Source organism: Podarcis erhardii (genome assembly GCF_964252035.2).
Source record: "Podarcis erhardii genome assembly, chromosome: 14".
Classification (NCBI taxonomy): domain Eukaryota; kingdom Metazoa; phylum Chordata; class Lepidosauria; order Squamata; family Lacertidae; genus Podarcis; species Podarcis erhardii.
In genome coordinates, this window is record NC_138503.1 from 37,154,296 (window position 1) to 37,179,039 (window position 24,744).

The following is a 24,744-nucleotide window of genomic DNA, read 5'->3' on the forward strand; positions in this document are numbered from 1 at the left end:
GGCAATCTCGTAGGTAAACTGGTCCCAAGTTGTTAAGGGCTATATATACTAATAGTAACACCTTGAACTCGTCCCAGTAGCAGATCATCAAGCAGAGCAGACCTCTGAGCACAGGTGTCATATGCTGACAAGGCCTCACTCCCATCAGCAATCGTGCTGCAGCATTCTGCACTAACTGCAGCTTCCAGATCAAGTGCAAGGGAAGCCATACATGGAGCACATTGCAGTAATCTTGAAGTAACCAGTACATGAACAACAGGCTCTCCTGGTCCAGGAATGGCCATAGCTGTCAAACCAGTTGCAGCTGGTAAATGGCATTTCTAGCCACTGAGGCTACCTGAGCCTGCAGTGACAGAGCTGGATCCAGTAGCGCTGTGAAACTGCTGTGAAACACTGTTTCACGTTTACTGATTCGCTGGCAACAACACCTGCGTTTCATGCCACATGTCAGAACTGTCGATGAAAGAAGTGTGTCCTTAACACCAGTATACATGCCCCAGGTAGTCTTGATTGGGCTGGAGCTCCCTGGCTTCTGAACATGGATCACATTTGACCTGTTTTCTGTAGATGTCCCTGCTGTGAAAGTGGTTGTTGTGTAAAGTGTAGACTTCAGTGGCAGCTGGTGCCTGTTAGAACTGGAAGATCGGAAGGTAGGGAGGCCAACAGGAGGTGAAGCCACGGTCAGTGATAGGCAGAGCTAACTAGTTCTACATTTGTCCCTTCTCTTGCTGAGTTCAACAAGGGGCAACACGGAGGCTAAGGAGGGGGAAGATGGCCGGAAGATGGCTGCCCCAATCCCCAGCCCTGTTGAAATGCCATTGATGTTGTATTCTTCCCCTGTTTTCAATGGGAAGGCCTCTGGAGGGTGGCCAAGTGTAATTCTGAATGGATGTGAAGTTTAAAAGCTCTCCCCTGTAAAGCTCAGCAGGCTTTCAAGTGAGATCAGGTTGTGCTGCCAAAACCGGGGGATTGAAGTATTGTTTCCAAGCTGGCAAAGGGCAGCTTTGATTAATTCCATTTGGATACTAGTTACCTAAAGCATTCATGAGCAAACCATTGCAGCAAGTGTTGCCTCAGGCTATAGAGAGTAGAACTCCTCAACAGGTTTCCAACCGACTAATACTGTCATGAAATATTATAGCCAGCTTTTTCATACTTTCTGCCTGATGTGTAAAACTTGTAGCTTTCAGCATGTCTTCAAATGCCTGGGGGGAACACTGGGGCAGGAATGGAGGTTTTGTGCATGCAGATGAATCTCTGCTACCAGAGGTAATAGGTAGAGCCAGTGCTTTTTTTTCTGGGGCTACGCGGGAATATGCATACCCCTAAACATTTTGTGAATCTTTTTACTTTTGTCCATTTACTGTATTTATTTTCCCCAATTTGAACTATAAAATGGTGATTTTTTTGAGTCAAAATGAGAGTACACCGAAACATTTTTTTTAAAGAAAAAAAGCGCTGGGTAGATCTAAAGCAATTGCAGCAGTTCTGGATGTGACCAGTTTCTAGCAGTTCAGTGGAGCATTAGTTGAAGGTCAGATCATGGAGCTGCAGGAATCAAGTGGTCTGTAATTGGCTGGGACCCCTTGGATCCCTGCTTACTCTCTGGGGAGCCTCCTGTCTACCTTATTTGGGTCAACGGGAAGCCCCTTACCTACGCAAGAGGTTGGAGAGCAGGCTGCAAGTCACAAGAGAGGATATTGGACTGCACACACAACTTTGCTGGCCTATTATTTATTTATTTCATGACCTGCCCTTCATTAGCATGTCCCAGGGTGGATTACAACAATTAAAAATTAAAAACAGTTTAAGACAGTATAGTCACTGAAACAGGGTGTGCCATAAATAGTATAGACACCATTCCTATATGATACTTGTAATGCAGCTTTTCAATTGAAGCGGAAATTTTCAGCTTTTGCTTGGAAAATTAAATGAAACCACACTATAAATGGATGCCAATATAAGTATAGAAATCTATCTCACAGGAGTTTTCCCACAATACTACATTGAACTATATCCTGCTCTTTAGCACCACCTTGTGGCATACTCTGGGTATGACTGACATTGGATAAAATTCAAAGAACAGATCGATGGGCATTCATTATTTTATAGTGTCAGAGAGAAGGACGAGAGAGTAGACTTCCACCCCTAAACTGCAAATGTGGTTCTCTATCAATTTCCCACCAAATTGCAAAATCTATGTTGGAGCAATACCTTTATTAAGTAAACAAAATATAACAAAATAGTATACTTTTTTTAAAAAAAGTTTTCCAGAACCCTCTTTCAGGCTAGTTATAATGAAGATAGATAGATAAGAGTTCGGGAGAACTGAAATGCTTGCACACTATTTTGTGATACTTTGTGATACAGTGGTACCTTGGGTTAAGAACTTAATTCGTTCTAGAGGTCTGTTCTTAACCTGAAACTGTTCTTAACCTGAAGCACCACTTTAGCTAACGGGGCCTCCTGCTGCCGCCGCGCCGCCGCTGCATGATTTCTGTTGTCATCCTGAAGCAAAGTTCTTAACCCGAGGTACTATTTCTGGGTTAGTGGAGTCTATAACCTGAAGCATCTGTAACCCGAGGTACCACTGTATTGCTGTTATACAGAATTTACTCCTTTTTTACTTTTTGTATTACCAGAAAATTGTATGAATTTTCTGGAATAATATCCAGGCCAAATAAGCCTTTTTTGGTCACTGAAACATAAAGGAGAATTCCATGAGCTATCATATTTATTTAATGTGTTGCAGGATGTGAACTGGTTTTATATAAGTGTTGCAGAAACTAATGCCGATAAGGAATAAAACAGAAGAAATATATTATCACAATCCTTTGTGAAGCTGTTTGATAAGGAGATATGTTTTTTTACAAATGTAATCACATTCTCCATGAAAAACAACATGGGTTGAAGAGTTTCTAGGTAAATCCTGCTGGTCTTTCTGCTCTGCATTTAAAATATTGAACAGAAATCTTAATCCTGGATTAAATAATTCAGAAGGCCTAGTTGTGTTCTCAGGTGGAAATGGGTTAGTCACCCCCGCAAAAAAAAGAGACACTTACGGTTTTTCTACAGTGCAGCATGCCACTAGCAAAAACATTATCTGAAAAGCACTTTAGAGCTCCTCGTAGTCTGTTTAGGATTATACCATTCTGAATAATCTGGTGTCATATTCAAATGGTTGCTAATTCCACATTATTCATCATTAAGTTTAACAGTGTCCTATATAATTAAACTGATTGAAGGTTGATAGATATTAGATTTAAAAATGTAAAAAAAAACCCCCAAAAAACCCCACGCATAACATTTTCCATACTTCTGTTTCTACTTTGTGCTTTGGAATTCCCTTGTGGTAAAATAAGGTCCTGCAGACTGTAATTCTGAAATAAAAGGAAATATTAAAAGGAAATTATGTTTTCCAACATGACTTTGTATGTCTCCCTATTTATGTCGCCAAGAAGAGCACTTAGCCCTAGGCTGCCACCACCCATTGGGTCTTTTAGAGCAATCAACAAGCGACACTTTCTTTCCTCTGTCACTTCAGATGTTGTTACCAGGCAGGCCAATTGAACGGATGTGCGTTCATTTCGCTCCAAGGTGGTGGGCTGCAGCAAAGTGCAGAATAATTCGGGGAATGTGAGCGGGGAATTGCCCTGCGCTGCATTTACTGGGGATGCACCTCAGCTGTCCAGGGTGGGGCAGACAGAGATGAGCTCCGAGGCTTTGAACCTGACAAACCTTTTGTGAAGGGTAGCTGAAAAGGCCTCAAGGGCTGCCCACCGTGAATTCTGCTGGGCTTTTACGAGCTTAATGGTTATTACTGATGCCTTTGAGCCGATGCACTTGTGTGACAACCAGGTAACAATGGGAATGTGTAACACTGCAAATCCAATCTGGTGGCATGTGAGCTTTTTCATTCATGAGAGATCCCCTTCCATGGAGGCCCAAATGGCTGGTTGTGGGGTGTGGAGAAGACAGGGGTTCTGGATGTAAAGGCATTATAATGTGATCACTGCAGCATTTCAGAATTTTCAGGTGTTTTCATCTGAAGAAGCATGGGGAGTCCTGGGAATCTTGTACAATCATTTTCATTGGCTGACATTTTTGCCTTTTTTTGTTTTCAAATCTAGAGTGTTGACGTTTTGGCCCTTGTCTTTCATCTGGAGCAAGCTGTCAACTTGTGAGCAGCTGGGGCACCGGCTGCAGCACCTCCAAATTATCAGTAGCAGGCGGAAGGCTCCAAATCAGACTCAGCTAATGAGGTAAGGCCTAGAGATGGGAATTCTCCTGGTAGATGTGAACAGGTCTGTGTCCAAATACATCAAAACAAACTATGCGATTCACAAAAAAACTCTCACAGTTCCTATTAGTAGTATTGCCCAGGAACCAAATAACTACTCCAAACATGCCCAAGCACCCTGGCACAGCCCAGTGAGATATTCTTTCTCTCTTTCCTTCTTGTATATGCTGATCTGTGACAAGCTGGTAGGCAAATCCAACTTCACAAACCCAGCCTGTTTCCAGCCCTTACAGCATTCAAGAAAGATGTGGACATTTGTAAGCAATAACTACTGAAATCTTAAAAGCCAGGAGCATTGTGTCATCTGGTGGCCATTGGGACTGGTAGGATGGAAAGTTGGGTGGCCAACAGGAGGCAGAGGCAGAGCCAATGGCAGGCAAAACCAGCTAATTCTAGTTTTGTCCCCATCCTCCACCCTGCAGAGTTCTACAGTGGCAGTGCTGAGGTTAAGAAGGAAGAGGCAGTGCCACCCTCTGGGCCTGTTCAAAGTAAAGGCAGGCAGGTAGAGGCTGGCTAAAGACAGAGTGAGGGTGTACCATGTACCCTGATTGACCAGCCACCACTCTTTGTCATGGCCTTGCTCAATTTGGAAAGAGCTCCCTGAAGCTAAAAACTGTGGGATATGTTGATTAACTATAGCACAGAAATGCTTAGGGCTGACTTTGTGGGGGTTTTTATAAGTGAGGTGTTGCCCAAAATATAATTGCTGTCTGTTTGCTTTGCTCTTTTTCTGGAAATGCGTTTCTGTTCCATGATGCTTATGGTCCATACAGCTGCACCTGAGAGTTTTAGATTAGAGCATATTTTTATGTGTGCCCCCGTATTCCCACCCACACAACTTCCATTCCTGTCTAGCAAAAAAAGAGGTTGCCCAGGAAACAAGCCTGGCAAGCACTGACGCAGCTGTTGGGAATATTTGTACCAGCGCCTACCTTCTGCTCCTTCCCCAGCTGCAGTGACCTCAGATACCCCCTTGAGAACATCCAGCATTTCATGACCCAACGACTACATTGTATGCCTTATATTTTTATTTGACTTTTGCTGTTGTTGTTTTTGGTTGAATCACTTTGGGTTTTTTGAATCTTCTTAGCTCCGAAAAACCAATCCAAAAATTATATTTTTACCTTTACTGAATGAACCGATCCAGTCCTGTGGACCACTCTACCAGATGCATACAGGATCTGCTGGCATAACGCAGCTGTTGGAACATCTGATACCTTGTATTGAGTCAAACCCATTATGTCCATGTAGCTTAGTATTATGTACACTGACTGACAGCAGCTCTCCAGGGTCCTTCCGCATGCAAGGTGAATACTCTACCAGTCTACCAGTGAGCTGCAGTCTTTCCTCATAATGGTGGTGTGCAAATAGGTTTATCAGAATTGACCCCTGTGCCTGCCTCAGTGCTGAGTGATGCTGGGCTGTCAGAGCTTGAGTCAATACAGCCTTTGCCAACCTGGTGCCCTCTATACATTTTAGACTACGGTTCCCACCAGCCCCAGCCGGCACAGCCATAGGAAGCTGATGGGCATTGTACTCCAAAACATCATGAAATCGCCAGGTTGGTGGAGGCTGAGTTAGTGTAAAGTCTGAACTGGGAAACCATCATTTGGATCAGCTGACAGTCCCAAGAACCAGAAAGCATGGTTTGCAAACCCACTTCAAACCATGGTTAGTACTGTGGCTTGGTGTAATGTCTGAATTGACAAGCATTGCCGCTTTTGTTGTTTAACCTCCAGAAGCACCTGGAGGTGTAAGTAAAGAAGCAGCTCTAAGCCATGGTTTTATCTGCCTGTTTGGAAATTTTAAACTATAGTTTGTGTTCTATAGGCAATTAATTAATTAAAAGCATTTATATACAGCCTTTTAGTAGGAACTAATTCCAATTTGGTTTACAATAACAGCATTAAGTACAATAACAATATTAAGAGAAAGAGTATGGATTGCCAATAATCTAGCCATTCCTCTCTTGCCTTGAACCTGAATTTATTTATTTCTACCCTGGTTTCAGAAAAGCCAACATATTTCTTTCTCTTCTGATTGACATGACTCTTGGGATACTACTGATGTCCTGGCTGTACCAGAAGAATCGAATTGGTCATCTTGCCAATGCCCTTGTTCCAATGGCTGATGTAAGTTTTTGGCTGAGCCTCATACCCCTGAGGCCAGCACTGTAAGGATTAACTAAAAATGACATCAGCTCCAATATGGGAATGGGTCACTTGCCAAGGTGTGTCTGGCACTTTCATTATACGGCTTTCGTTGTATGCTGAAGACACACCTCTTCATCCCTTTACCCTGGTCTTTTGACACTTGGGATCTGTATTTTTAGGACACCCTACCCCCACCCCCACTCTTCCTGTGGTTGTAATTTGTTTCTACCTTCTACAGTTTCTAGAGAAGACAGTTATCCGTGTCTATTTTATAGCAACCCTACAAAGCACAAAACACACACTTGAGTATTAATCACCTTGCTGAGAGACCCTTCTGCCTCTCTCCTCCTTTCCCAATGATGCCACACATGGAGGCAATCAACTGCCTGCACTGCAGGTTCAACCTGGCAGGATGTGCTTTTCCTGGCATCAGTTTCCTCCAGCAGAAGCAGTTCTGGAATGAGTCCTGAGCATTTGATGGTGCATTGGGAACTCCTGCTCTCTCTCTCTCTCTCTCTCTCTTTATGGTGCAAGTTTGCTTTCAGCCACTGAATGGAGCAAAGTTGCCTAGGAAATAAGGTTCATGTGAAAACAAGGACCTAATTTAAGTGTCCCTTTCCCTGAAATTCGGTGAAAGAAATGACTAGTGCTCTCTTGCTTTTCTGTCTCCCCTCATTTTCTCTTAATGAACCGTTCAGCCCAGACTGGAATAGAGTCCTACAGAATCTGGCAGTATAGCTGCTTTACAAAGAAATTACTAGGCAATGGCCCATTTTTGTGTGGCAAAAGCAGGGGTGGGAAATCTTTTTCTTTTTGGTCATTGAGAGATGCAGTCTCTTGGTGGTGATTTCTCAAGGCTGCCTACTAAAAGTGGGTGGAACCGGAGTGTAAAATGGGCAGGAACAGAGCCCAAAATAGGTTGTACCAAAACTGAAGATGGGCAGGTCCCGTCCCTCCACTTCCCTCTCTGCCTCCCTCCCCCCCCCCCCAATGTTTTTCTCAATACCAGCATGAAAGTAGGCCAAGGACCACATGAGGGCTGAGGGTCAGACATTTAACGAGGCTTCTCCTACATCTCTTTTCTGAAGAGCTGTCCAAAAGCTGGCAACTTGCAAAGGCAAGTCTCCCTCTGATTAGACTTTGGGTGGGAAATCTTTTTCTTTTTGGTCATTGAGAGATGCAGTCTCTTGGTGGTGATTTCTCAAGGCTGCCTACTAAAAGTGGGTGGAACCGGAGTGTAAAATGGGCAGGAACAGAGCCCAAAATAGGTTGTGCCAAAACTGAAGATGGGCAGGTCCCGTCCCTCCACTTCCCTCTCTGCCTCCCTCCCCCCCCCCCAATGTTTTTCTCAATACCAGCATGAAAGTAGGCCAAGGACCACATGAGGGCTGAGGGTCAGACATTTAATGAGGCTTCTCCTACATCTCTTTTCTGAAGAGCTGTCCAAAAGCTGGCAACTTGCAAAGGCAAGTCTCCCTCTGATTAGACTTTGGGTTGACTGAATATGATTTGCATTACCTGCCTCCAAAAGAAGTACAGCCCCCATGTACACTTCAATGGAGCTTGTGTGGGCAGACCTTCTAGTGTAGGTGTGTGGGACCTTTGGCCCTCCAGATGTTGCTGAACTACAACCCCCATTGTTCCTAGCCATTTGCCATATTTGCTGGGTCTGGTGGGAGTTGTGCCCCTTGTTAGCCAGTGGGTAAGAAGATACTTTTGAGATATTCCAACCCAGGCCCCAGCATTTTTCAGACCAGCCCTGAATTCTTTCATTGTCAGGCATCCTTAATATGAATGACTGCAGCTAAAGACACAGTCTATTTCAGGCTGTGGGTTCCCCACCTCTGATCCTTTCCAAAATGGTTAAGCACTGTGGGTTTCATACTAGGCTAAGTTGAAAACCACAGTTTTATGGATCTTCAATCCTGTGGACAGACATGCAAAGCTGCAGGCACCAAGAGATTCAAACACATGCCATGCCACAAAATAGCTTTCCTCTATCTTGGATGTTTAAATCTTTAATTCCGGTGGATGCTGTAAATATTATATGAGATCTGTTTCTAAAGTGTCTTGCACTTCCCTTTGGAACAGCAAGTCAGTGGAAGTCAGCGGTGGCACAGATCAGCCCTGGATCCTAGCCAGCCAGGCCTCAGATGGGAGCGAAACCGAGGGAGATGGCACAGTCAGTTTGGTTATTAATGAAAACTGCTCTAGCCTGTGGCTGAATCTTGAATGCCAAATGCTGTGTGGCAAACATGGAGATAACCTCAAGTTCATAAATCATAGAAACTGGAGTTCTGAAGCCAAATGCTCGGTTCATTTATTTTGAATCAGAACACGAAATCCAGCCCTCCCAGGCTCCTTGGCCTTCAGTCATTCCCACTGGCAGCATTCAGTCTCTCCTGTCACTAGTCCCTATACCAGGCTCTCCTCCACCAGCGCCATCAGCCTTCTGCTGCCTTCACAACAGCTGTGCCACTTGACAGCATCAGCACAGGAGTGCTCCTGAGTACTAAATACCTTGAAAGGATTTCCTGTGCTTGTCTCTTCTTTTCTTTCAGTATACATGAGCTTTCCATGCCATTTTGCAATTCTCTTCCTGCCATTTCCGTCTCGTGGCCAGAAGCACACAGATTCTTCCCTTGTTGAATTTTGCAGTAGGTAATAGCAGGGTGGCACTCGAATATTGTGGACGGTGTTTGAAAGGATAGTGTGCTACCAAGGCTGCATGTTTGAGGAGTGGGGTGGAGAATCTTCATAGCAGATCCAATGTCACTTCAACGTGATAGTGCAGTGTGGGGATAGTAGGAGGCACAGATGTGATTTTCTTTCTCCAGGAAGCATTATGAGGCTGGATCAGGCCAGCAGCCCATCTAGTTTAGCATCCTGTTCTCATGGTGGCCAACCAGAAATCCGTTATGGGAAGCTCACAAGAGGCACTCTCTCCACCTGAAATTCCTAGCAACTAGTAGTCCAAGTCTGTGGCCATCACTACTTCTTGGAATAGCGAATGCCACAGTTTAACTTTGTGCTATGTGAAGGCCATAAATTGTAAAAGAAGACATGGGTGCTGTATACCCAACTCCATCCCAGGCACCTCAGGTGTGATGGTCCACTCCAGTAAAGTATTGCCAGCTAGCTCCACTCAAGCAGCATCAAAACCCAGAGGTGCTGAGCAGTCGAACGGCTAATGGCAACGACATGTCAGCCACTTCTGGAAACACAAAGGGTAGTGTAGCAAGTGGCCTTCAGTGTAGACATAAAACTTGGCTGCTAAGCCCATCCCAAGATAATTGTTCTTGCTACTTAAACAAAAGTCCATCTTAGCTGTATCCATCACTGATGCTTCAGATGAAGGTTTAAAGACAATGAAATATTTAACGGAGGAAAGAATCCTTAACTGCCACTATTGAGGCTCCAGATTAATTGCAGAATACCCTTCATAAATGTCTCTAGGTCAGCTGATAAGTAGAGCAGAACTACTTATCTTGGGAGTATGTCTTTAGGGATGAGCTGTACTTTACTGTAAATAGAACACTTGCTGTAAGTAAAACAATGTGCTAAAGGGTAGCAGATTTCTAAAGGTTGGTCTCTGGGATTCCCAGTCGAGTCTTCCATGCATTTTCAAAGAATCTTAAGAGACTCTGTCTTATCAGGTACACTTGAGAAAAGGCAAATATATATATGAGAGACATGTTCAATATATTATCTTATTTATCAGCCTTGAAAATAAGCGCAAAATAAGTATTTATTCCTCATACGTTACTACACTTCCTCGTGTTAGTCATTATGGGAATGAAAATAGAAAACCAAGTACTGGGGGTGGGGGGAATCCTGCCCGGTTTGGAGGTCATTTTAACCAACTATAGGCAACCAGGCATGTGGCTATTTGCAAGACTGAGGATGAAAGAAATATGATACCTCAAAGGTCAGATAGCATGCAGGATTGTCTGTTCTCTTCTTGAATTTCATTCAGAAGTCAGCTAAAACAAAAAGAAATCCTTCTTCACCCCATGCATAGTTAAATTATGAAATTTGCTATGTGAGGATGTAGTGATGGCCGCCAACATGGAAAGCTTTAAAAGAGGATTCAACAAATTCACTAAAGAGAAGGTTCTCAATGGCTCCTAGTCATTATGGCTATATTAACTCCATTATGGGAGGCCATATGCTTCTGAATGCCAGTTGCTTGGGATCACAAGCAGGAGAGATCTATTGCACGTGTGTCCTGCTTATGGGCTTCCCATAGGCATCTGGTTGGCCACTGTGAGAACAGAATGTTGGCCTAGATTGGCCTTTGGTCTAATGTAGCAGGGCTCTTCCTCTGTTCTCTTGTAAGACTCCTACCATTTGAGACGTGTCAGGCCCTGATAAATTATTTCTAATGCCCCTTTCATGTCCCCTCTGGCGTTCATTCCCATGGTGGTAACTTTCCTGTTTCCCTCTCTTTTGCAAGTCTACTGAATGGTGTGTTCTTAAGCCCACTGATGTTGATGGACTTGACCCAAGTATCCATTCTGCTTGCCTTAATTTGCACACATAGCTCTTCCTAAGATGTTCTTTACTGTGCAATGTTCTTTTTCTGAAGACCAGATGCTTTCCTCTGCTGCTGAATGTTTTGCTGACTCGCCAACTGGTGATCCAGTTTCTGGAAATGTGGTCTTCATTTTATACTATCAAACAACTTTTTCCCTCCACAACATGGAAAAATTAAATCCATTCCCACCAACAAATCTCACTGTGTACTCCAAACAAGCTGAATGTTTCCAGTACAACCATGAAAATATTATTTTTCCTTCCACAAAGGAAAGAGTAACAGAATCTTTCAGATGATCTCATCTTTTTTGCGGGGAGCACGTTGCACACACAACAGAACAGCTTTCTGCTAACCCCAGCTGTTTTATCCTTTATGGTAGCATGTGGCCCAGCAGCTCCAGGACCTTCTGCAGTGGCTGATGGGTGTGCCAGCTGGTTTGAAAATGAACAGAGCTCTGGACCAAGTGTTGGGGCGATTCTTCCTTTATCACATTCACCTTTGGATTAGTAAGTGCACCTGCTTTTACCTGTGATTTAAAATGAGAGAAAGAATTTTGTGAACTTTTCCAAATGCAAAGGATTTTACTTTCACTTTTAAAGTAAGGTCATATCCAGCGTTCTTCCTGATTTGTTTGCAAATGACTTTGCATCAGAGCAAGTGCTGTCAGACTGTTTCCATTGCGTTTCCTCATCACTTTCCTTATTGCAGAAAGATTGATCTTTTGGAGAAGTAGATTTCCCCAAATTAACTAGCGATGCCAGCAAAATTGCCACGTTCTGGTAGCATTTGAAGGACCCAAGATACAAGGCAAATCATGCAGAAGTTGTAGTCCAATGTATCAGGAGGGCACTGGAATGGCAAAGACTAAATCTGTTTCATCCTTGTCCTGTGCTTAACTAAATCAGTTGCAGGGGTGCTGTTCATCAACTATGCACCACTCTACTTCCTTTATGTTGACAGGCTGAAATGCACCTGCCATGCGAGTCAGGCAAAAGGTAATGTGTCCTTACTGGGATTTGTGCTCTGAATGAACATATTAAGACCCATGCAAACCTCCATGGCAATCTTTCACAACCCAGCGTCCTCCAGATGTTTTGGACCAATAGCCCAGCCATCATGGCTATTGGTCAGGATTTACAGGAGTTGTAGCCCACAAACATCTGGAGAGCACTTGGTTGGTGAAGACTGCCTTAGGGGGTCACCCCTTGGAGAAGAGAGCATATGAGACATTTGGGTTTTGTCCTTAGCCTTTTGAGGAAGGTGGTGGTAGTGGGGATATTTTGATGCTACATTGGTTTCCTTCTGTGTCTCAGAAGCCTCTCAATGAACAGGAGTGATATTCTTTTCAGTGTTGCTCTTTCCTTTTCTTTCAGGTTATATCCATCTGATGTCTCCTTTCATTGAGATGATCCTCTGGCATGTTGGCTTATCAGCCTGTCTAGGCCTGACAGTGGCCCTTTCCATCGTCTCTGATATCATTGCACTCATGACCTTTCACATCTACTGTTTTTATGTCTATGGAGCCAGGTGGGTGTGGTTTATCTGCTGCAGCTAGGCATATGCCCATGTGCTAAGAACCACTGTGAACTCATTACTCACCAGCATGTAAGGCCTGAGATTATATCTCACCATTCAAGAGATAATTGAGAGGCCTTTGGGCAGGTAGCTTCTCCAACTTTACAATGTGGAGACTGATTATCACTCTGAACTGTGAAAAATATGAACCAGATATTGGCCTGATTCAGACATAATGGCCCCATCCAACAAAACATGGTTTGTCAGATCAGGAATGAGCATGTGTCCATGCATTTTCTCCCTTCTATCACTAATCTTAATTCAGTACTTGCTGGGTTGTTAAATCACAGTTTACATGTACATGCAAGCCAGGAAAATGAGGTTCCTCAAAACCAGATTATCAGACCATAGTTTGGTTTCCTAGTTTGTAAGGATCACTCAAGCAGCAGTTTCCTAATACAAAGGTCACAGAAAAGTGTGTTTTTAGAAAATGGAGTAATGTTGGATGAAGGCACGCAAGAGAGAGTGTGGGCACAAGGCTCGTTCCTAGTCCCACAAATCATGGCTCATTGAATCAGGATTGTTGTGTTATCTGAACTAGGCCAAAGATTGTAAAACATCTTGTACAATGTATCAGGTGTTGGTGTAATGTGAACTCTGAAGAGTGTGAGCTATGAAGTCTCAATGATACCCAAGTAATTTAGTTATTATAAAGCAGGGTTGGGGGACTCTGTGCTTCTCCAGAAGTTGCTGAACTAGTTTCCATCATCCTGGCTGGGGCTAATGGGAGCTGGAGTCTAACAGCATCTGGGGGGGCCACTGGTAACCCACTGGTTAAGAACTATGCACCAAAGAATATCTGTGGGATAGTCAGCATGCTGTGTCACCGTTCACTGTGGTGGGCTGGAAGAGAACATACGAAGCGAACTTTTTCAGAGTCCATCTAGGCAAGTAGTGTCTCCTCTGACTGGTAGCATCTTTCCAGCGTCCCAGGTAAAATACGTTTTTTTCCTAGCCTTCTGCACTTGTCTGGCCCACCAGAGGGTGCTGCACTCTTTACTGTTGCAAACAGGAAAAAACGGGGAGAATGTGTATGCACAGCGTATATCACATTTCATACCCAATATGTCAGGGTTACTTTCACCATAGCCTTTCCAAACAAAATGTTCTCTGCTGCATCTTTTGTATCCAAAGACAAGGAGGACAATTGGAGAAAAGAAGCCCAGGGAAACAAAGCAAGTTCTCATAAGGATACCATGCTGGGGAATAAAAGGGCAGCGTTTTATTGGGCTGCGGGAGACTGGGAGTATAAGGTTGTCAGAGCTGCAGAGAGCATTTGGTGCAGGAGAAGCTTTGCAAAACTTGCAGGAGTTTTACTTGCAAAACTGATTCCACCAAGGAGGAGGCTTTTAGGTGGTTCGTTCCCAGAACCCAATTAGCAACTCTTCAGGTGAACTTGGATGCCAGAGATCCGTCCTGATGGCTTATAAGGAGTGGGAAGTGGCTGCTTTAAAAACAGTTATGCACAGGAGGCCTGGGCCTCGTATACAGCAAAAGACTTCAATTGGGTGAGCCGGGCCTATAAGGTGCTCATGTTCTGGCTTAAAATGGGTGGTACCAATAGCATCATCACCATCTTTACTCCTTTCCTTTCCTTTCCTTTCTTCATTTCCTTCCTTCCTTCCTTTTTTAGAAAATCAGAGGCAGGAGAGAGAGAAGTAAATTGTAGGGCAAAGAAAGATCTACTTCGCCTGCAGAAAGTTCCAGGTTCTGTCGCTGGCAGCACCTTCCCGCAGGGCTGGGAAAAGCTTCTGTTTTGAAAACCCCGGGAGATGCTGGCAATCATTATAGACAGTGATCTCGATGGATCAGTGCTTTGACTCAGTGTGAAGCAGCTTCCCGTGTTCCTGTTCTGAAGCCTACTAAGTTTTCAAACTTCAATCTTCAGAAAACCTTTTCCACAGGGACTACTGGCCTATTGAAACACCCCCTCAACTCCTGAGCATTCCAAGATAGGTTCTAGGGTACAAGTTCGGTAGACGCAGAATACTCGTTTACCGCAAGAGCCAAGATCCTTTTCCAGAATTCACTTGTAGGCAACCTTCCAGGGGCTGCATGTCATAAGGTGGACAGGGCATGTCATGCAGTGGGCAACGTGTCCAGCCACACCAAAGTCAGAGGTTTGCACACATGCTCAGCTCTCCCTCCGGGCGAGCAAAAAGCATTTTCACACTCATTCCAGCCAGGTAGAAGCATTCAAGGAAGGCGTAGAACGTGGTTAGTGAGGGCTGGATAGCGAGGCCTGAAAGGCTGTGTTTGGTCCCCTGCCTCAGCCTCTCTGTCTTTGGGCCTCACTATCACCTTAAATGAGCTGATGGAGAAAGAGACCTGGCTTTCTCCAGTACACATCCTGCCTTGCCAGATGTGCAGTGGAGTGCCCAGCCAGGAACAAAGAAAGCTGCCATTTGAATTTTATGTATTTATTTATTTAATTCATATACTGCCCTTCATCCAAAGATCTCAGGGTGGTTCACAAGAAGGAATGAACCTCATGGTTAGACAGCTGGCCGAGGAGATCCCTATTGAAGTAAGAGTCCCTAAAGGTACTTTGGGGGTAGACAGAGGTATTTTCTGTCAGTCACGATTTTGTGCTTTCCCCCTCTCTGGACCCAGGCTCTACTGCCTCAAAATCTATGGCTTGTCGTCACTGTGGCGCTTGTTCCGTGGGAAGAAGTGGAACGTCTTGAGGCAACGAGTGGACTCCTGCTCCTACGACTTGGACCAGGTGAAGGTTTTCAGGGTGTCTGGGAGGGAGATAGTTCTGTATTTCCATGTGGATTTGCATGTGCACACTCACCCCCTCACCCCCCCCCCACCATGGTGCGTATGCAAAGGGCTTAATTTGGCATTATTTCCAATGGTTTGCTGTTTGTCACCGGCTGTGCATCTGTAGGTGTATTGGCAGAAAGAGCTGCAATTCAACCTTTTGTGCATGTTTCTGAACACCGTGGATGCTGGTGCATATCAGGAACATTCAGTCCCAATCTTCCTCTTTGCCCATACAATGGTCAGACACGGCCTCCCTGTGTATCACTCAACCCTGAATCTCACTGTTCTCCGCTGGCCAATTTTCTGCCTGGCTCTCAGGCAATTATAGCCGAAGGGGGCCTAATCCCTGAGAGACTCCTTTGGCAGATGCCTGGTGCCATACAAGTCAGAGCGCTGGAGTGATAAGGGTGGGTGGGGAGGGGGGGAAGCAATCTGAGTAAAAGACACCAAATAATTACAACCATACCCCACAGTGTTGCCATAGTTACCTGCTGCTTTGTGTTTCTATTAAAAGGCTCCATTTAATTCACATCAGATGGAGTTGGGCCCACACATTCCCATCAGGATGTGGATAATGTTTTGAAGTAGGGTGGGGGCTGGCTCTATCCGTTTCTTACCTTTTACAAAATGTCAAGGTAACAGCATGACCAGTGTGGAGGCTGGGTCCCCGCAATCCCCAACCCTGCTTTCAAACAAAGCGAGAAAAGTGAGGAAGCTAGGGCTGAACTTCCTTACCACTGTTTTATTCCTTTGTCTGCCAGGAGACAAGAGATTGCTGGGGGTGGGGGTTGCAAGATGCAAATATTCCTTCCAGCTTCTGCTGTTGTCTCTCTGAGCTTTGGAGATCTGCTTAAGCAGAGCGTGCTGCTGAATTTTGTCTGAGGGCTGTCAGGTTCTTCTCAGTCTAGAGTTGGCCAAGGAGGTCACTGCTGTTCAGTCCTTCCTGGGGGGTGGGTGTGAGGCAAGGGAAATGCTTTAAACCAAGTTGTTTCTTGTTCTCGTCAACTGGTGATCTTTTATATCAGAGTTCAGGAACCTCAGGTTCAGGGGCTGAATGTGCCCTTCCAAGCCTCTCTGTCTGACCCTGGGACCACACATTCCCTGCCCAACCCCAGGCCCTACTGGCCCTGCTTCACACTCTCCAAGTGTTTGTTATCGTTATCGTTAACATTATCATTATTTGTTAAATTTGTCTACCACCCTTCATCCATAGATCTCAGGACAGTTCACAACATAAGATTACAATATAAAAAACACAAATATATAATAAAAGTAAGACCAAAAAGAAACCACTATTTCCCCGTCCCACAACACATTTAAAAGGGCATTGGATGTCAATCAGCCAAAGGCCTGGTTGAAGAGGAATGTTTTTGCCTGGCACCTAAAGGTGTATAATGAAGGTGCCAGCCGAACCTCCCTGGGGAGAACATAACACAAACGGGGAGCCACTGCAGAAAAGACCCAGGCCCATGCTGCCACCCTTCGAACCTCTTGTGGAGGAGGCACATGAAGAAGGGCATCGGATTATGATTGCAGGCTCCAGATAGGTTCATATGGATGTATTGCAGCCCTGAGCTCTTTAAGGCTTTAAAGGTCAAAACCAGCAGTTTGAATTGGGCCTGGAAACTGATTGGCAGCCAGTGCATTTGGGCCAGGATTCATGTAATATGGTCAAACCATCTTGCCCCAGTGAGCAACCTGGCTGCCAAATTCTGCACTAGCTGAAGTTTCTGAACCATCTTCAGAGGCAGCCCTACATATAATGCATTGCAGTAATCTAACCAAGAGGTTACTAAAGCACGGACAACCAGTGGCGTAGCGTGGGTTGTCAGCACCCGGGGCAAGACAAGTAATTTGCACCCCCTAACCCGTGGATTTGCGCCCCCTAACCCTAACCCCCGATGTTGCTCCCGGTGCGGCCGGCCCCCCCTGCACCCTCCACGCTACGCCACTGTGGACAACAGTACAGTGGTACCTTGGGTTACAGACGCTTCAGGTTACAGACACCGCTAATCCAGAAATAGTACCTCGGGTTAAGAACTTTGCTTCAGGATGAGAACAGAAATCGTGTGGTGGCAGCAGCAGGGGGCCCCATGAGCTAAAGTGGTACCTCAGGTTAAGAACAGTTTCAGGTTAAGAATGGACCTCCAGAATGAATTAAGTTCTTAACCGAGGTACCACTGTAATTAGGCTATGCCTGTCCAGATAGTGGCCACCAGCCAAAACTGATGGAAGGCACTCCATGCCACCAAGGCCACCTGAGCCTCAAGCAACAGCAAAAAAGCTAGAAGTATCCCCAAACTGCATACCTTCAGAAGAAGTGTAACCCTGTCAAGAGCAGGCAATCTCCTAGCCATCTGGTCTAGGGAACCACCCACTAACAGTGCCTCAGACTTATCTGGATTGAGCTTCAGTTTATTGGCTCTCATCCAGTCCATTACCAAGGTAAGACAACAGTCCAGCCCATCACTGCCACACCTGCAGATATTGCTGACATCATACGCCAAACCTGTAAACATTTTCACTGGCTGAAATGTGTCTTTGAGTTCTGATAATGCCTCTCGCTTCCCTGGCTGGTGTATGAATGTGTATAGAAGATAGCTTGCGGTACAAGGTATAATTTACTTTCCCCACTCTGCCTGCTTTTGCCTATGGCCCTGCCCTCCACTGGCATGTGGCCCCAGAAGGTTGCCCAGAATGAAATGTATCTGAAAACAGGAAGGATAAGGCTTCTTTGCTCTCAGAGTATTTCAGCCTTGTATTGCTACTGACTCATAACTTAGATCTCTTTTTATAGCTGGCTTCAGCTGCTATAGGATTGATTTGTGTCCTTTTCCTCCTCCAGCTATTCATCGGCACTTTGCTGTTTACCATCTTGCTGTTTCTTCTGCCCACAACTGCACTGTACTATTTGGTCTTTACCTTGGTAAGTTTGCTGCTGATTTTGTTGCTACTTATAAATGCATTGGTTGCTTTTATATAGGAATGCTCTCAAAGGGATATACAAAAGTTATGAAGGGTGGCTGAACAGTTCCTGGCCGAAGTGGAATGGAGTTGGGTTTGTATGGTCCAAACAGCACTTGGCTGGATGACAGGATGCAAGACTGGGAGGGGAAAGAGGACTTTCCTTCCCCTTCTCCTAGGAGCCAGAAAAGAGTCTGGGATGATTGGTCAGTTGATATGCTGGTCCACCTCAAAATGTGTCTGAGTAGCACTCAATTAAAACAGTTGTGTCAATTGTTGCAATCAGTGGTTGCTGTCTTCAGCCAGCTTCCACCTGCTTGCCTTCTTAGATGTCTGCTTGCTGCCAGTCTAGGAACCAGCAGTTCCTCCTCCTCCTCCTTAGTCTCAACGTTGCCCTTGTGAGAATTCTGCAGGTAGGAGTGGGAGGGGGACAAATATACCATTAATTGTCCTTGGCTCTGGCTTCACCTGCTGTTTGTCTCCCTGCCTTCTGCAGTGATTTGTCCAGTGATTGTACTGCCGTAGATTGAACTAAAAAAAAATCCTTTTTCCTCCTAGCTCCGTCTACTGGTGGTGATTGTACAAGGCTTAATCCATCTGCTAGTGGACCTCATCAACTCACTGCCCTTTTATTCAGTCATTCTCCGGCTCTGCCGATCCTACAGACTTGCATGTAAGCTCCATACTGTAGTCAAGGCAAGACTTCAGAAGTTGCATATTAGCGCGGACAGAGGTTGGAAATTTTTGCTTAGAAGCAAGTGACAGGCATCTGAAGACTGGTCATGTGTACTTTAAAGCAGGGTTCAATTTCATAGAAACACTCACCACTGCTGCAATAACAATGGTTTGCATAAGGCTTGCATGGTACTGGGAAGGCTGTGTGTTTAATTGGTTGCTGGTGGGGAGTTCAGGCAAATTATCACCTGTCATTATGCTTCGCGAACAAGATGCTATCACTTCCAACAGCTAAGAAACCTTATGGGCATTCACTGGTTTTCTGGTGTTCCTGCCACATACATCAGTAGGATCACACTGACAAACAGGTTAGAAGGGAGATCACCAAAACCCAGTGGACTGTTTCTTGGGAATCTGCCTTCTACCAGGTCAGACTCTTTGCCCATCTAATTCAGTATTCTCTACTTAGGCTGGCAGCAGCTTTCCAGAGTCTCAGATGAAGAGGGGGGGCTTTCACATCACCTGCTTCCTGATCCTGTTAGCTGGGGGTGCCAAGAGTGGATTGAACTTGGGACCTTCCATATGCAAAGTTGGTGCTCTGCCATTGAGCTATGGTGCCATCATGTTGTACATGAAAGAAGTTCAGAAATGCTAAGGGCATTTAAACAAACACCAGCTTGTTTGAACCCTGAACAAAGTGAATGGAAAAATTGGACTTCTTCCCTAGTACATTCAACTTTCCCTGTGATCTTCCTAGCTTGGCTTCTCCTGCATCTTTTAGAGAAGCCTTGTTGCAAGAGGAGCCATGAGAGCCTGTGTAGTGTAGGGGTTAGAGTGTTGGACTAGGACCTCAGAGACCAGGGTTCAAATCCCCACTTAGCCATAAAGCTCAGTTGGTGACCTTGGGCCAGTCACTGCCTCTCAGCTTAGCCTACCTTACAGGGTGATTGTGGGGATTAAATGAGGAGGAGCTCCTTAGAGAAAAGGTGGAGTATAAATGCAAGCCATAAATAAATAATGCCCTCTCGATGTTCTTAGACTCCAATTCCCATCAGCCCCAGCCAACTTGGCCTATAGTCAGGGGTGATGGGCGCTGAAGTCCCAACAAGATCAGGAGGGCACCATATTGACTACTGAACCAATCGGCCAATACAGACTGTATCTTTCCATTACCTACTCTTGTGTATTTTCAGCTGGTGTGAAGTTCAGAGTTCTGGAGCAGGAAGCTGGGAAACCTCTTCGACTACTAATGCAGGTAAATCATGTCATTGCTTGATGGCCTGTGCTTAGGACTTTCCCTGCTTTTTAGAACAACATTTTGCTCTTTCATATTGATCTGCTCCCCAAATTTCCCTTCTGTGAGAGTGCACAGGACTCCTCTTCAGTTTTCTGTAAAACATTTAGCCCAGCAAGGAAGGTATCAGTTGTAGCACTCTGGATCCTGTCCAGTCTGAACTGGCTTCAGTCCCCCTAAGATGCTGAGCTAAGCTTGTGTTTAAGTGTCTTGCTGGATCAGGGCCAGAGCCCTTACTATAACATGTAGTGTGAGACTTGCAGTGAATATAGAATAGCCTTGTGCTGTCAACTCAAATTATGAATCCTCTAGCCATTTCCAGTGGCTTAGAGATTGTTAAGAACTCCACTCTCCTAATTCTGTCTTCCAACAACAGCCATGTCAGAAAAAACACTTAGAGTGCCATTTCTTTGGTATTCTCATGTCAGTTGTGATCTCACATTATGCTGAGCTTCTGCGCTCCTGTTTCCAAGAGTGTGAAATAGATCACCAAACGGTCAGGCGTGAAGCTTTAATTTGAGAGGAGCAACTCTTTACGCAGGAAAGGAGTTGCACGCACAAATCCACACAGGCACACCGCTCACCCTGTGCGCATGACTCAGCCTTGTCCAGGTACAGCCGCTGCAACTGTCCCTCTTGCTCCTTCTCTCCCGGCAGATAAACCCTCTGACCTACGGCCGCGTGGTGCAGCTGTACAAGCTCCCAACATACAGCTGCTACCCCAAGGACTCCTGGGGCTCTTTGTGCAAGAAGCTGCTTGTTGGGGAGCTGATCTACCCTTGGAAGCATAAAGGAGAGAAGCAGGACTGATTCGCAGCAGCTGAGGTGGACTGCAAATGCTTGAGCCAGAAAGGAACACTGGAGAGGCAGGGCTGTTACTCCTGGCAAAAGACACCTTGGAAACAGCAGCTGCCGAGTGGTACCCGATGGATGCTTCATTTTGCCAGGAATGTGTTGGGCGGTCAGTTTCCAAGGAGGGAGGGATTCATTTCAGGAATGGGCTCCCCTTTTCCTCTGGATTGAGGGAATTCCTTCTCCCCACCACCACTCAACAAAACATTATCTAATCCCGAGTTAGAAATTGCCAGCCTGGAAGTATCAGGTGGCCAGATTAACGTGACAGCCGAGAGGAAATCTGTTTTCGTTTGTTTGTTTTCTTATGGTAAGCTGCCATTTCTGCAGGAGCCCAGTGTGTGGTATCTGACACACAATTCCACTTCTTGATAATTTCAGCTTCACTTCCCCCCCACTCCTGACATACAAGTGTCTAGCCCATGTGATTGTGATGATGTGGGTAAAGATGCATGGGTAACACCTGTCACAAGCTTGGGAGCCAGAGGGGTGGCCCAGTAAGACCTCCAGTGGTCTGGAGAGTCTGCCCAGCTCCAATCAATTCCTGTTGGGGGACAAGCACCTGGGGAGAGCCAATGTTTTTATACCCTGCTTGCAGGGTTCCCAAAAGTATTTGGCCAGCCACTGTCAGAGACAGGAGGATGCTGGTCTGGTTGGAGCCATGTCCTCATCCAGGAGGACTTTGTTCTTAAAGTATTATGAATTAATGGGCAAGCTAGCTCTGAAATGTATCATGTAGCTTATGTGATTGATTTCTCTTTGACAAATACCTGCCATGGTGGGATGTGAGAGATGGACAAGCTGAATCAGGACCATGGCATCTTTAACCCTCTGCCATCCTGATTAGAATGGAGCCCATATACATCTGCTATTTGCAAAAGGAAGAAAGTTCTCATGGGTGCTAATAGGGCTTTATTCCCATTGAAGATAGCAGGTGGGGGGAATTCTGTGGGCAAGGGGTTACATGCTCTCCCTGGCATACTCCTGATCCATTTCCCACCCACACCAGCTCTTTGTTGAAAAGGAATCAGCTATACAATGTCAAACTACATGACAAACATTGTGTCTAGTCTGGCCCATAGTTAATTACAGAGTTCCTTGCCTCCCCTGCCCCTGGCAAGTGACTAGAAACCCATAGCAGATTATGCAAAATTGGAAAAAAATGCATTGGAAATTATGTAAATATGCTCCCAGGTCACGACATTTAGTTTTACTCATCCCAGACTTTTGCTTTCTTTTATAGATTATATGACATGGTTGTTGTTTTCAAAAGTAGCCCCACTCAGCTTGTCACAGCACTTCTACAAGCGTATTGTGATATGTCCATTAAAAGGGGGTAGGGTGGGAATCATTACAGGCAGTGACCATTTTGTGCAAGGGTTCCGTTCCCTGCCCCCGCACATGTTGGCGGAACGCATATAAGCCTGTTCCACCCCGCCCCCGTTCTGCCTTCTTCTGGGTCCAAGGACCTGTGCGTAGGCGATCGTTCATCAGTTGGACATGTCTAAAATGGTCACCGCCTGTATTACACCGCCTGTAGGATAATTCTAGGACAAATGTAGACTGCCCGAAAACTTTGATATATAAATATTTAGTAGAGAATACACATTTGCCATGCTTTTTTATACCAGAAACCGCAGAAGATCTTTATTATCTAGTATTTGATCATTCTGAGCTCCCTATTACATACAGTGGTGCCTCGCAAGACGAAATTAATTCGTTCCGCGAGTCTCTTCGTCTAGCGGTTTTTTCGTCTTGCGAAGCACCCCTATTAGCGGCTTAGCGGCTTAGCGCTATTAGCAGCTTAGCGGCTATTAGCGGCTTAGTGGCTAAGCGGCTATTAGCGGCTTAGCGGCTTAGAAAAAGGGGAAAAAGGGGGGAAATCGCAAGAACTCGCAAGACGTTTTCGTCTTGCAAAGCAAGCCCATAGGGAAATTCATCTTGCGAAGCACCTCAAAAGACGGAAAACCCTTTCGTCTAGCGAGTTTTTCGTCTTGCGAGGCATTCGTCTTGCAGGGCACCACTGTAATTTGGCCCTAGTGAGGCTTAGAACAATTAGTAAGCAGATGATGGATCCATGTACTTGGTGATTTTTAAAAAAGGTTTAAACCAGTTTATTGGACGTTGAATTCTATATTGGAGGCAAATCTGCTTTGAGCACCCTAATAGAAGCTGGTGGAAGTGCACGCAGGATAGCCTCTTATCTGTTGCTTAATTTGGGAGCTGGATTTTATTGTATTTCAGGCAACTTGACGTGAAGGAAATTATTCCTAGACAAGGAACTGGAAGCATACTTCACTTTTCAAGTCAGCTCCATTGAAAGTCCCTGGGGCAGATTCTTTCTGAACAGTTTTAGGTCAGTGTGTTTCTGTAAGATGAAGGCCCAAAGTACTCACTGCCTTGCCATTAAGTTTCAACTGAAGAGCCATTTCTACGTGCCACAGTACAAAGCAATAATCGGTGTACCTCTCAAGGCTCTATGATGGCCAAAAACATTCCTGTTTTTTAAAACCTTTTTTTAAGTCAAAGCTTTAATGTTCATTTCACCACCAGTCCTTGATTTCCAACATGTCTTCCTCCTACCCATTGGCATTTCTGTTTCCACCATGCCTCATAGCAGGTGGTACCTGCCAATCTTAATAGCACAACCACTAGCCTCCAGCTGTGTGACACACACACACACACACACACACACACACACACACACACACACTTTAGCATTAACATTACTCTCTACTCAGGACAGACAGTGACGACATACCCAGGGCACGATTCATGCCGGTGCTTCCATACTTCATCCTCAGGCAAACAGCAATGCCCTGAGTGGGGAATTAAGGTGGTTTTGGCAAGGCCAGTGGAGCAGGCCCTGGCCTCGAGACACTGCCAAGGATGGGGCACTAGGGGACCCCTTCAAACATGAAGCTGGCTGGCCCTTGCTTAGCTGTGGATCCGGACTCATTTGGTGTGCTGCCAGCCTCATGTAGCAACAGCCAAATACACAGTGTTGCCCATCCTTGCGATTTGATGTGACGTGATTGAGGCCCATTTAGTAGCATGGGTGCACCTTGCAGCACCTCCATGTCTCTCTTTCACGATATGGACTCCCATCGGAGAGAGGCCATTATTTGTATTTCCCTGCTTTATGTTGACAGATGTGCATTGAATTTGATGTTGCCACATAGCCACTGTGTATATTCTTAAGCCATAACAGAGACAACCTTTAGCCGTGACACTTGTGCCTAGTTATAGAGCCCTGTTCTGTATGCATGTGGTCTTGTGTATGCACAGTGGGCCTAAGAAACACACTCGGAAAGCCACACACTCCATGTTTCTGAACAAGACTCCAATACTGCACAGAAGAACCATCCCGATGGAAATGAAATATCTTCGTATGTGCATGCTCATTGCAGGATGGAGATCATAAATCGTTCTAATTTCTCTCACACTTTTACTTAATTTGCTGAGAGTTCTCATGAATGTCCTCTTTCTTGTGTCTGCTTTTCCCTGGGTCTTGCTCTGGTGTGAGCATTGTTGTTGGCCTCAGGGGGGCAGTTTGCCAATTCCACTCCGGTCACAGGCAGGATGGAGCAAGCACTCAGCTTGCTGCACTCATCTTGCTGATGCC

At 45.3% G+C, this 24,744-nt stretch overlaps 1 protein-coding gene across 2 annotated transcripts in view; it reads left to right on the plus strand.

Annotated features, from left to right (window-relative positions):
• The window catches only part of PIGQ (phosphatidylinositol glycan anchor biosynthesis class Q), a 30,485-nt gene extending 7,764 nt beyond the window's left edge, over window positions 1-22,721 (plus strand). For both annotated transcript variants that reach the window (XM_081839796.1, XM_081839795.1), the window contains exons 3-11: window positions 4,131-4,262; window positions 6,312-6,432; window positions 11,370-11,496; window positions 12,364-12,517; window positions 15,179-15,290; window positions 18,180-18,260; window positions 18,857-18,971; window positions 20,167-20,228; window positions 20,925-22,721. In XM_081839796.1, coding sequence (XP_081695922.1) covers window positions 4,131-4,262; window positions 6,312-6,432; window positions 11,370-11,496; window positions 12,364-12,517; window positions 15,179-15,290; window positions 18,180-18,260; window positions 18,857-18,971; window positions 20,167-20,228; window positions 20,925-21,077 — 1,057 coding nt within the window. In that variant the 3' untranslated portion in view covers window positions 21,078-22,721. The remainder of the gene's footprint in view (window positions 1-4,130; window positions 4,263-6,311; window positions 6,433-11,369; window positions 11,497-12,363; window positions 12,518-15,178; window positions 15,291-18,179; window positions 18,261-18,856; window positions 18,972-20,166; window positions 20,229-20,924) is intronic.
• Window positions 22,722-24,744: the final 2,023 nt, after the last annotated feature.